Source organism: Thamnophis elegans, chromosome 1, assembly GCF_009769535.1.
Source record: "Thamnophis elegans isolate rThaEle1 chromosome 1, rThaEle1.pri, whole genome shotgun sequence".
Lineage (NCBI taxonomy): Eukaryota > Metazoa > Chordata > Lepidosauria > Squamata > Colubridae > Thamnophis > Thamnophis elegans.
Genome location: NC_045541.1, coordinates 151,032,609 through 151,046,137, shown reverse-complemented (window position 1 = coordinate 151,046,137; position 13,529 = coordinate 151,032,609). Strand labels below are relative to the sequence as shown.

At 42.0% G+C, this 13,529-nt stretch overlaps 1 protein-coding gene across 1 annotated transcript; it reads left to right on the top strand.

Annotated features, from left to right (window-relative positions):
- Positions 1–3,598: 3,598 nt before the first annotated feature.
- ZBTB42 (zinc finger and BTB domain containing 42) lies at positions 3,599–10,916 on the top strand. The gene is given in 11 exon segments (XM_032213951.1): positions 3,599–3,643; positions 5,375–5,453; positions 5,456–5,545; positions 5,548–5,721; positions 5,724–5,837; positions 5,840–5,875; positions 5,878–6,024; positions 6,027–6,506; positions 6,509–6,538; positions 6,541–6,723; positions 6,726–10,916. Coding segments are annotated over 11 exon segments (1,449 nt in total). The 3' UTR covers positions 6,797–10,916.
- Positions 10,917–13,529: the final 2,613 nt, after the last annotated feature.

Genomic DNA, 13,529 nt, shown 5'->3' with positions numbered 1-13,529 from the left:
TTGCCTGGGCTCCATTGCTCCTCATCTCCACTGCCTGCCCTGTCTTTCCCCTCTCTCGGTTGTCCTTCCCCAGTTTTTCCCTGCTGGCAAGCCGTCCCAGGTCTGAGGGACCTGGGGCTGCCTCATCCTGATCCTTCCTGCGTTCTTCCGGAGCCAATGAGGCCACCCCTTCAACCTTTGTCAGTCCCAGCTCGTCCTCCGTGGACTCAGGCTCCGACAGGGCCATGACATAAGAATTCATTCAATCAATTACAAACTGTTGGTCCCAATCCCTATATAATTGTAGCTAAAATGTAAATATTGCATAGCTTGTCCCTAGTTAAATATTTGACATCTACTGCTTGATACCTGTAAGCTGCAATTACTCATAAACACTACACAATATGAGCTCAGAAATGTTGAATAAAATACATTTTGCAATGAAACTACAAATGCTATAATATGCCCCTAGTTCAAAATAAACCTAAAGGATTTTAACCTACGTATAGCTTTATGCTTACATTTTGCCTTAGGCAGAAACTGTGATGAGCAAATTCTGCATGGACTGGTACATATTTTGTATGTACAAATTCTGAATGTAGAGGTTAATACATGGATTAAGAACAGTACTGGCCCATGGAAATATAATATAAAGATATTTATGTGACCAGGGTCTTGTTTAAATTGGAAACATAGGTCAGTGGTATAGCATATATTTTTCACTTAAAATATTTATTCATGCAAAATTAAACACGACTTTTTTCTACCACTGGAATCTCACACATCTGCATAGATTCCAGTGCCAGTGAGTTATCTATAGAAAATATATTGATATATTGCTTTAGCCTTTATTTAGTTATCAGGTAGCCAAAAACTATGTGTGGCTATTCAGTTCTTTCTGTTGCAGATTACAGCTTTCCTTGCATTTATTGCAACCCGAGAGGTCTTAACAAAGGAGCCAATTGGATTCCCCCCCCCAAATTAGGAAGTGTAGGGACCGATTTATTATCACCACCACCTTAACACCATGAAGACACATTTGAGAAAACATCAAATATCCTGAAAAGGTAGAAAAATAAAAGTCTTTTTTTTGCCAGGGAAGCAAACACTTGAGAAATTGTAGGACAGTTATTTTAATATTATCAGAGTTTTTAATATGAGATGGGTTGCCTTGTAAGATAAGTTTGCAAACAAACCAGCAATCATACTCCACAAAATACGTTTCCCAACCCACAACTCATTGGCCAGTTAAGCCTACTCGATGACAGTCACATGGCGTAATGCCAGCCACGTGGTCCGGTTTGCAAACTCACGTACGCGCGTCTTTCCGGCAAAGGCGCCCTCAGTTTCCTTTACTATACAGGACTGCAACGAAGACCAACTACTAAGACATTTGTAAGCGAGCATTTTGAAAGGAGCCAATAGTAGCGGTAGTTCGCCACTAGCTCCGCCCTCCCGGGCAAACTGACCAAATTGGGCACGTGTAAAAGTTGTTGAGGGCGGGGAAGTTCAGAATCCTTCCAGTTTATCCGTTGTGCTGCGATTAGCGGAGCTTTGGGAATTATAGAAACCCAAAACATTTCGTATGGTGGTGGAAATCTCTTTAGGATGCAAGTAAAGCAAGTTATCATCCTTTAGGATGCTGCGGGATTATTAACATTATGTTTTAAGAGTTAGTAAATCTTAAATGTGCGCAAGCATACCGCTAAGCGTCCAGACCTAATGCGACCAAGTAAAGGTGCAAGCGAACCTTTTCTTTTTAGGGAAAAGTCTCATCAAATGCTTCGAAATTTGAGCTCATTCCTCCCAGGTAAATTGATGCAGCCCTTGACCGTGTAGGTAGGATTGCGTATTTACGTTGGTTTTAAGACCAGTTGTCAAATAGACAATGGGAAGACGCACTAATTTTGCTTGAAATTCTTGTGGCAATTGTGTTTTAGGATAATTTTGAATTTGAAGAAATGTGCTATTTTTTTTTAAAGCAACCCAGATAAGATACGTAAGTCATCCGAAAGAATAATGTTCTGTGTGCTCAATTGTAGCCCATCAATTCTGTGCTAATTTACTTAAATGTTATCCCTCTCTTAAGTAATCTGGGATTGCGCTCAATGTCGTTCCTTAGTTCCAAGCGATTCCTTTACAAGGTGGTATTTCTGTCTATTGTACTTAAAACACAGGTTGCACCAATCATGTATGACATCTCATCCTTGCAGCCGATGTGTGTAAATCACTAAACTGGAAGGCTTGCTTTTCGGTAATCTTGCAACACTGCAGCGCAGTAGCCCAATACACATACTTGGAACTGTTATGCAGTGTTCCCATTGATGATTTTTGTTAGGATATAGGATTGCAGCCTTCCTGATTTCAATTATATAAATGTCCCCGCACTGTGTAATACTATTTCAAAACCTGTATTAGGACCCATAGCAAATGACGTTGGGCAATAGCGTTACTCCGCGCACTTGTGAGGAGTCAGTTAAAAAAAAAAGTCCGCGCGATTTTGCACGTGTCTGTCAATGGGCTCTTGTGTAAAAGCGCTGAGTGTTATTGAGCTCCACTACCGAGGCGGGTCTCGAACAGAAACACTGCACCGGTCGGGAGTTTCAGCAACTGCCAAGGGGGCAACGAACCGCTGTCAGTTGTCGAGAAAAGTACAGGAAAGCACAAGCCCGAACCCAACACAAACTCCTTGAATTAATTCGCTACTTTGCTTCTCGTCTTTAGCAGCGGGTTTCTTTACTTTAGGAGGGAGGGTTCGGGGGGGGGGCGAAAAGGAAGAATTCATCCTTCACTTTTCCGTCTGAAAACAAAACACAGGCTATTTTCTTTCCGAGGTCTTGAGAGTGAAGCATTGCGTACAGATGCTTGCATACATATTTTTTCATATATATAGTCCCTTTTTGTTACCTAGTTGCTCAAAACGCGGGTCCTTTTTGCAACCTACAACCCGTTTCCTAAGCGCAAACACCCCTGGCCATGAACGCCTCCCTCCTCGTAGCCTTTTAAGCTGCCAGCGAGTTGGGACTGGGACGGAGGGAGCCCCCCCTTTCCCAGGGATGAGTTAAGAGGAGGGGGAGAAAAAAAAAACCGAGCAGGATTTACAAATGCAAAGAAGCAGCTGAGGACCCACAGCAGCTGCTGTTGCCGCCGCTGCCCAGAACAGAAGCCCTGGCAGGCTGGCTGGCGGCGGAAGGGAGGAGGGACTTGTGTATGTGTGTGTGGTGTTTTTTTTTTTTAAGCGGGGGGTTGCTAGCAGCAGCAACAGCAGTCAGACGACAGTGCCTACAACCGGCCGCAGGCGCGTCAGGAGCAGCGCCTGGAGCTCGGCTGGGATCGCTATTGTGTGCGGACCGAGAAGCGAAAAGAAAGCCCGCGCGCGCGCTCTCTCTCTCTCTCTCTCTCTCTCTCTCTCCCCCACCCCGGGCCTGGAAAGTATCGCGAGAGCGCCTTGGCTAACAACCTGCTTCGCAACACACACAGGAGCGCTGCCGCTGGGTTACCAGCAACAAGGAGCAGCTACACGGAGCAGCCGAGGGAGGGGGAAGCACATCTGGGGAAGACGTAGAGTTTGAGGCAGGGAAGTGGAGGAGAGAGAGAGAGAGAGAAAAGACTCGAGCACATGCCGTGCTCCAGCGGCACCTCTGAGCAGCGCCCGGCCAAGCGGGTGAGTAGCCGAGCAGCATTTTTCCAAGCTGCAGGTTTCCCCCATCCCTCACCGAGCCCTCCGTGGAGGGTGGGTGCGGAAAGGCCTTTCGGTTCCCCCAGCAGAGATCCTATTCGCTGCTCCTCCGGAGTGTTCGGCTTCCGCGCTATTTTGGGCCGTTTGCTGGATGCGTTTGGCTCCGCCGGGCACCGAGCACAAAGGGGGAAGCTGAACGGATTGCCTTACAAGTTAGAAAGAACTGGCGGTGTGACTGTGTGTGTGCTGTGGCTACAGCAGAGCAGTCGTGGGATAGATCATCCAAAGGCATCTTAGCCCTAGAGGGCGATGTGCTTTTTTAAAATTGAGGGGGGTGCGGGGGTGTTTAGAGAAGAAGGATCCTTAAAAGTTTGCAAACTGCAAATCCCGAACTTGTTTTATTTTCCTCTCTTCCTTCCCACCCTCCCTCTCCCTTCTGCTGCTGCTGCTCTTCCGCGCACCTCTCCAAAGGTCAAGCTGTTGTCCTCCATTAAGAGTAACTAGTAATAAGATTGTTATTTAAGCAACTTTCCTGGGGTGGTGTGGAAAGAGGGGGGGGTGGGGGAGGCGGCGACAGGATTTAGAATGAGGGAAGGACTCTGTTTAAGTTTGAGATGTAATAGATGGCTATAAATGGGGGGGGGGTTGTTGCTGGAACTTTAAAAGGCAGCAAGCTGTGGTTGGCTGGTAGCTAGATTTGAAGTAACATATGGCATTAAAGGGGCACAGCTGGAGGTAGCATTTCCATCGCAGTGAAGTCAGAGCAGCTGACTCTCCAGCTTGCGGTGTAATTAGCAAACGGAGCACTCCTCCATCCCTCTCCTCCCTCCCAGACGCTCTTTCCTTTCTTTTTTTCCCCCTCTCCCCCCCTTTTTTTTCACACACACACACACAAGCATTCTTCCGTTACTGGCTAGCGAAGCCTCTTCTCTTCCCAAACATTTGGGTGATGGGGGGAGGGGAGACCCGAAGCAAAACGCTTAGGGCTGTTCTAGAACTTTTGGGAGGGGGATTCATTTTCCTCCCTGTGAACCCTTCGCTCTGTCTTCCCCAGCTATTCAAGGTAAGGTCCCTGAAAATGTTATGTTCTCCCCAGAGGAGCCTTAATTACAGGCAGCTGAGGAGGAACTGCAAAATATTGGGAAGGGGTTTTTTTGTGTGTGTTTTTGCTTTTAATAACTTTTCAGAATTGCCTCTTAGTTTTTATGCCTCCTTATATAACTGCGATTTCTGTTTTGAAGGGCAAGTGATGGTTTCAAAGAACAAAGCCAATGTGGTTATGCTTTTCTTGGATTAATAATATTTTTAAGTGTGGGGTGCAAAATGCATTTTTTTAAATCAAGCAGTTATGGTGATCCCTTGGAGTTAAGACTTCCAGGAATGCATAAACTCCAAAGTCAATCTCCTCCTCTTCCCCCCCCTCCGTTTTAAAGCCTTGAGTGCAAAGGTTGGAGGCGTTACTTCCTTAGAAGCTTTGGTTTACTTAGAGTCAAGTTTTTCCTGTGTTTTCAAGCAGGTGTTCTGATGTGGGGAGGCATTTTTTTTGGTGGTGGGGGGAGGTAAAATTTGCAATCAGTTAACAGGTGAACTGTTATCCTCAAGGTTTCCAGTTATCCCTCCCCAGCCAATCTGTTTGTTTATTAATAGCTGGTTTGAAGCCCTGTGGTTTAGAGTAGCATTCAAGTTTTTCCTGTTTTGAACAGGTTATGAAGGAAGAATGGAGTCCCAGACCATAGCCGGCAGTTACTGCAGTGTCTGAGTCAGCAGCGTCACCAGGGCTTCCTGTGTGACTGTACTGTTTAGTTGGAGACGCTCAGTTCCGAGCCCACAGAGCCGTTCTCGCTTCTTGCAGCATGTACTTCCATCTTTTCTACAGGGACCAGCTAGACAAAGGGACATTGTGCATCTGAACAGTGACATTGTGACAGCCCCAGCCTTTGGCTTGCTGCTTGAATTCATGTACGAAGGCAAGCTGGAGTTCAACAGCCTCCCGGTTGAAGATGTGCTGGCTGCAGCCAGCTACCTTCACATGTACGACATTGTGAAAGTCTGCAAGGGCAAGCTGAAGATAAGGAGTTGTGTGGGGATGAAAAAATGAACGGCAGTGGGATCTCTTTGGAAAGAGACATGCGGGTCCTTGATGAAGGAGTGCCCTTGGGGCGTGAGCTCAGCCCCGGGAATAACAAAAACTGATTGCTTCAGAATATGAAAGATCAGCTGGAAAAGAAAGGACAGTAGCTATCTGGGCTGGTCCTCTGAATTTGTAAGTATCAACTCTGCATTAGCAGAAGCAGAATTGGACACCGTGGCAGCTGAGAAAACAAGAGCCAATGTCTGTAGTTCAGTGGGACCTTTGTCCCAAAGATCTCTAACCACTCCTTGGCTTCATCTGGCATAGAATGCGCTTTAGACCTGTCTTTCAAGTCTGTGGCCGGGAAGGATTCCTTCCACCCCTCCTATGTCTTTGGACAGCTGGCTTCCAGTGGTCAGCAGCAGAGTAGCAAACCCCTGATTAAGGATGAGCCAGAATCTTTATCAGATGGAGAAGAAAGTGAGGTAAGGTGCCTAGAAAATCAGCATTTGGGGAATTCTGCCAAGAGCCTGATGACCGGATTGGGAAATGTGTTTGCAGGGAATGGCAATTCCCAAGAGCCAGAGGAAGACTTGGATCACGAGCGGGAGGTGAGTGAAGATGACATGGATTCCTCTGACATTCCATCCTTGGGGGTCTTGGTTCCTCCAGGTCACATCTGTATTTGCCCGCTCTGCAGCAAAGTCTTTCCTAGCCCGCATGTCCTCCAGCTGCATCTCAGCTCTCATTTTCGCGATAAGGATGTTTCAAGAACCAGGCTTCCCCTGATGGTTCGGTGCCTACTTGTACCCTTGTGGCAAGACTTTCTCCTGTATGTACACCTTGAAAAGACACGAGAGAACTCACTCGGGTGAGAAACCGTACACCTGTGGTCAGTGCGGGAAGAGCTTCCAGTATTCTCACAACCTGAGCCGCCATGCAGTGGTGCACACGAGGGAGAAGCCCCATGGCTGCAAGTGGTGCGAGAGACGATTCACCAATCAGGCGATTTATACAGACACATCCGTAAATTTCACTGTGGCCTTGTAAAGTCACTGGTGGTTTGAGAGAAGTTGCCAAAAGGCACCATTTATTGGATTTCTTACTTTGTTGATTCACTTCGGGCAAATTATATTTTGAGGGGTTGGGAGAATGTAATTCTACATTTCATAGAGGGAAGGCTTCAATTGGGCATTTTCCCTATCTTTAGGCCTACTGTAGGCCTGCAATTACCCTTAATATTCTGTTTGTTTTTGGAGTAACAAGCTGAATCTCAATCTGAATTTTTGGATAGAAGCTGATTTAATCTCTGGTTTACTGTAATTGGTATGCTTCTGTCTTGGTGGATGTGCTTCTGATAAGTTGGAAACATGGTGAGGAAAATAGAAACCTTGATCAAAAGTGCTCCTTGGATGAGATGTACTAGATTTGTCTGCATAACAGCTCCCCCCTTCCTTCCAGTTTAGCACTCTATCTGCAGTGCAGATGCCTCAAGTAGGCAATTTCAGAGTTCTAATGGCCCCAGTTCCTTTCCTGCTTTGGATGTAGCTTTTTTTTTTTAGTCAGTGTTTTTAATCTATTCCAGACAAGCAAAATTCAAAGGGGAGGGGGAGGGGATAGACTTTTTATTTATGAAGTGTGTGAGAGAGAAGAAATCTGAGTTCATGTGCCTCATGGGGACTCTCTAGAATTCTTATAATTTTCATTATAGTTTGAAGAGGCCTTGAAATCAATTTAAGGTGAGGCTGAAAATTCCCCCTTTATCAGCAGGTGATAGTTTTATTCTTTTGAAACTCTTCCTGCCAAATCATCAGCCTCACTGGTGCTGCTACTCTTTGCCTTTGCCAGTACTTTGGAATTTCTCTCTGAATTTACATTTCTTGTGAATTGTAGTGAAACACTTGTTCTCCACTTTGGTTAATATTGTTGCAGCTCTGATTCATCGGTGGCCCTGATTGTGTGTCGTTTTCTTCCCTCTTAGCTATCATGTATAGAATTGTGGATGTGAACTTTGGCTTTTGTATATGGAAAGCCAGAGTGGTTACTCATACCCTAATATGAATTACCTGCTGTGAAATGGATCACGGGTGGAATGAAATGAGCTTACCTGTGCATTCATACCTGGATTAATGCTGAAGGAAACGTAGGCGAGAACCTTTCAAGGTGAATCTTGAAATAGTGTAGGAGAGAATCAAAATGCAGGCATTATAACTCAGTGAAACACATTCATACTTTCTAGTGTAGACCTCTAGTTTTCCTTATAACAAAAGCACTTTTTTCAGGTAAATGATGGGGGTGAAATTGGAATTTTAAAATTTAAATTTTTCTTTGCCTATTGAGGCTGTTGAGAGTTCCTGATTCCCAAAAGAGCCCTTCCTTCTTTAAATTACTCGACAGGCATGGTTTTTAGGATTGGGGTGGATGCGTGGGATTTCACAGTCAACAAGGTACTGCAGATCAGTCAGTGGTGAAAGCATACTGTAATAGTTTTACTTTGACAATGAAAATAAGTGGTAGTATTTGAAGGCTCGTGCCTTTTTAGTCCTTATTTTGCTACATGTAAAAATCCAGCCCTCACCATCTACTATAAAGTTATTTTGGTCTTAGATTGCCAACTGTGATTAATCCTTCCCATACCATTGTTGTTTGATTGCAGTCATTAGGAAATGGTGATTCCTAGGCTGACTTTTATATGTCAAATTCTGCTAAAAGTGCAAGTTCAGACTACACTATTCTCCCTCCCCCACTAAATAATTCAATTGAATCTCATAGGCCTGTTTTTATTTGAACCAGGCCAATGAAGACATTTCTGTATGAAGCATTCATAGTTGCTGTGCCCATCCATCTGTTCATACATAAACAGATAATTTGTGTATTAAGGATGAATGTTCTTCCTTACGCATTCACACTGCTTTACTCCCATTAGCAGCGACTTAGACCTATCTCTAAAACATCTGGCTGCTGCAGGAAGTCAATTGATTGGAGGGGGGAGGGGATGCTATTTCTTGGAAACTGAAGAATCAGCCTTTGCCTGACCCTTAAAGCACATTTGGCTGGAACAGCTGATGGACATAGGGTTTGAAGAAGAAAAATGGATTCAAATGAATGGGGCCTTGAAAAGTTATGAGAGAATCAGATGAGCATGTTGGAAGTGCAGATGGCAGTAGCATTAATGCATAATTTCCTTCTGAGGGGGAAAAACTTTGTTATTATATGCACATGGCTTTTTTTTTCAAAAAGATAGGTTTTTGAAAAGATCTCTTCTGCATTTCAAATTATAGGAGAATCTGTTGGTCTCCAGAAAACACAGTGCCATTTCGTGGCAATGAACATTGTTAAGGCTAAATTAGTGTGAGTTGTTCCATAGGATTGCAAGAGAGCAGGAACTGTTCTCTTGGAAGCAGATGTGCCAGCAAAGAAATTCAGTTTACCTCTGAAGCCTCCCCACAGCTGCCTTTGCTGTAGAATACTTTGTATTCTTATTGGTATATTAGTTCATTTTCATAGATCAAATCTTGTAAAATGCTACTGATTCATAGATGGGGAAGGCTTGTTACTGATTTGCATAATTAACTCCTTATAAGCAAAGCATTACTGCATGGCTTTCGGTTTTGTGGTATTTTGGAGAGATTAAACAGATTGAAATGTTGTGGTAACTTTGGAACAAATTCGGGATGTTCACTATTTCTATCTAATTCCAGTATTCTGTTGCCTATCATGTTATTAAACATGCCTTCAGATATCCACAAAATATATTTTTGCATATGTGAAATATTTATTAAAAGAAAGAGTATAACTGATTAGATTTCTGAGAAGTTTGAATGGGACTAGAGAAGGATTGCCAAAACAAATTTACTGTCATTTTGGATGCACTGAAATGTTTTTTTTAAAGGCAGGTAATATTGTTGCAGAAATATTATTCAGCACTTCCCTTTAATTATTAGAATTCCCCAAAAGGGAGGTTGCATACGTTGCCGCAGGAGATTGTTATATGCTCAGCCAAAATTGTGATTGTGGGTAGTTGTTGGGATTTTTTTTTTTTTTTTTTTTACAATAATATATCCCACTGCTGAAAAGGCATGTAAACAATAACATCTCTTTATAGCTAGAGTTAATGTAAAGCAGTGTCTCGGTTTTAATTTTTTTCCTTCCTGATTTTATACATTTCCCTTTGAATTGTAGCCAAAATATTTAGGAAATAGTGCTATGAAAAAGGATAACTGCTACATTAACTGCAACATAGCTGTTTTGCAGAGGGAGATGTTATGATAAGTGACTCCTTTTTATTCAGATAAAAACTTATGGTGCAAGCTTTTTTAACTCCTATTTTAAATGATAGCGGCCATAGTGTGTGAAATTTGACCATTTATGGAATGTTTGGTTGTAGGTAATTGATGACTGTATAAACATTCTTACTAACAAGGTGCATGGTAGAGCACCATATTCCTAAAACACGTGACAACAGTACTGTGTCCTTTCTTCATATCTTCTTACCTGACCCCTTGGCCCTGATTGGAAAATAGCACTGAACAAAACCTTCAAGTTAAGTTATTTCTTTTCTTTTAAAATTTTAAGTTATATATCTATATATATTTTTCTCCTGATGATACTTGATATAGTATTTATTAGATTTTTTTTTAAATTAAGGAATGCTTGCTGTGGAGCTTTTTCAGAATAAACAGGTGTGAAATTGGTGATTTTAATTTTATTTCTGTACCCTGTTTTACCAAAGTGAATGTGTGAACATGTGAACCAGTACACAGAATGTAGTGCTCTTTATATGCTGATCCTATGTTGGGTGGAAAGGTGAAAGAATACCCATCTCTATGGAGCCCTTGATTGTTTGCAAAGAGCTCTCATTTCTTGACTGCAGGGGGAAGGATGAAGAGATGCTTTTTCCCAGGCACAATACAAGGGCACTACAAGGAAGGATTTAAGTACCTGGGTCCCTGAACCTATTTGCCTCTATCTTGGTACTTGTTGAAGGATTTAAAATTAAGTGCCATAGGATACCAGTGGGTTGGATTTAAGGTTTTTTGTTTCTTAGCCAAGTTTAATTTTTTGGCGATGCTCTCTTGCTGCAGTTAAAAAAGAACAAGTGGCAGATGCATACAGCTAAGGGATTTGTTGAAGTGTTGTATTTTTATATTCTTTCCCAAAATTTCTGGGTTAATCACTTCTTTTTTTTTAAAAAAACGATTGCACTTTTATTTAAATATCTTTTTCATTCTTGGATTTTTTTAAATCGTTGCAATAGTTCTGAGCATGTTTTGTTTGGGTTTTTTTATGTTTCTTTACTCCACAGAAAATACTAAGCACTGTATACTTAGGTTTGTTCCTTAAATTCAGCAGCTAGTCTGATTTGCAGAGAGCATAACTGGAAATTTGGGGGCTCTGTTCTGATTTATCATTGGAGTCCAATTTTATCATAGTATGGCTTTACTTAAACACTGAATTTGTCTTCTACTTTCAAACCAATACTGTGAAGTTAATGTTTGAAAGAAAAATCTGCTATTTTAAATTGCTTTTAATCTTGGTGCAGTTCAGATTCAAATATGTATATTTAAAGACACTAATTTTTGTGGGAGAGTTTTTATAGTGTATAGTATGTAGAAAAGCTATTGGATTGAACTATATTTTATTAAAAAAGTTCTTTCACTGTTTTTATAGTGAATTATTGCCCTCATCCTCTCATTGTTGGTTCTATGCTGTATTTTAGGCTAGGTTCGACAATCGCATAAAATGACTTTGACAAACTTTAATGTCTAGTTTCTGTGTGGTTTGTTCCTTTTTTTAAAAATAGTGTGTTGGTATGTGCTTTTTAAAAAAGGAAAAACTGTGACAATCGTGATTAGAATGTCTTTACTGAATAAAACACACTAGAGTTATAAGTGACGTCTTTTATTTATTTCAGAATATTTATATGTTCAGAATGAAACCTTCAAAAAGTGATGTTTCCAGAGAAATGATATAGAAGATTCAATACAAGAGGCAAGCGGATAAAAAGAGTTTTCAGTCATTCAAACTGAAGAACATGTGCAAGTCAAGAAATAATGTTCAAGGTTATTCTAAAAAGGCTAAATGTAGGTGAAGCTTGCAAAAAAAAAAATCATTTGATGAAGTGTGGGGTCGGTGGTCACTAAAACGTCCTGCATCTCATGTCCATGAAGGTAATTAGTTTTTACCTGTGGATACACTAGAACTAAGTAGGAGATGGAGATTGAAGCTGCTTTCTAAATTGGGCTGATCTCCAGCCACTTAGGGCTTGAAAAGTTTACGTCAACAAACTCTTAGCCTCAGGTAGACAGGAAAGGTAAGCCTTTCACACACAACCACAAAGAAATAAGAATTTGTCCTGCAATACACTCTACATGCTTCAGAAATCTGCAGCCAGTCACAGATGTCTGCTTGTTTCCCTATATGATATACATGCTTATGAATACTCACTTGAAATATGCTAAAAATATACAAAGTGGCGACTTATATGAGAATACCATTCACCTAAAATTTCCTGCTTCGTGAATATTCATAGAATACTCGTGGGAAAATTCCCTGCAAATGTATAAAAACTTGCATGGTTGCTGTTCAATCAATAATAGGCTTCGATCACAATTGCGAGAATTGATGCAACACTTTTGTGGTATGATCCATGCTTTATAAATTGCACAACTGAGTCACCTACAAGGCTGTCAATCCATCCCTATTGCGATTCACTGTAATGTATGAAAGTGGTCACCCTCTGATATGAAATTGGATCACATCCATCACAGACTCTTTGGCTGTTGAATAACTATCTGTGTGATAAAAAGTCTTAAGAAATAGGCCCGGAAAATGAATAAAAGTGGTTTGCAGGGAAAAAATGGATATACACGAAGTTGGGAGGGTTAAATTTTATTCACGGCTAATTGTCCTCTGTGCTACAGGATTTGCCTTAGGAGAAAAACACGGTGTTCTGTTTTCCATGTGACTTGTAATCCAGTCCTCCCAAGCATTCCTGAATTAACAAGGCTGGGTAGGTCTCCATAGAAAGAGCCACAAGAGAACTAAACAAATGAGCATCTCCAAGGACTGGAATTAAGCTGTCCACTTCCACCACCACTACAATTTCCAGTTATCTTGTTCAAGAAGTATTACTGAAATAAAGGGCGAGGTAGATGTATGGGATTAAGGAAACCATCAGAAAGTGCCTGGCAAAGTCGCAGTGGATTGGTTGAAATGGTGAGTATCTGTCCAGTCACCAGGGTTTGGAGGCAATTTGATGATACCTCATTGTCATAAATCAGGGCTGAAGAAAAAAGTGCTCTATAAAACAGCATTTCTCAACTTTGGCAACTTTAAAATGTGTGGATTTCAACTCCCAGAATTCTCAACCCTGCATGCTGAGTGAGAATTGAAGTCCACTTGTTAAGGTTGTGAAACACTGTTGTACACATTCAGTATGGCTTTTTTTTTTACAGCAATGGCATTTTATCAAAAGCAATAGCAATAGCAGTTAGACTTATATACCGCTTCATAGGGCTTTCAGCCCTCTCTAAGCGGTTTACAGAGTCAGCATATCGCCCCCACAGTCTGGGTCCTCATTTCACCCACCTCGGAAGGATGGAAGGCTGAGTCAACCTTGAGCCGGTGAGATTTGAACCGCTGAACTGCAGATAACGGTCAGCTGAAGTGGCCTGCAGTACTGCACTCTACCCACTGCGCCACCTCGGCTCTCTTCTCAATCTCTGCAGAAGTATAGATCTAAGGTCCAGAGCTAAATCTCAAAGTGTTGCCTGAATTGGTTCAAGTTCTGGAACCATA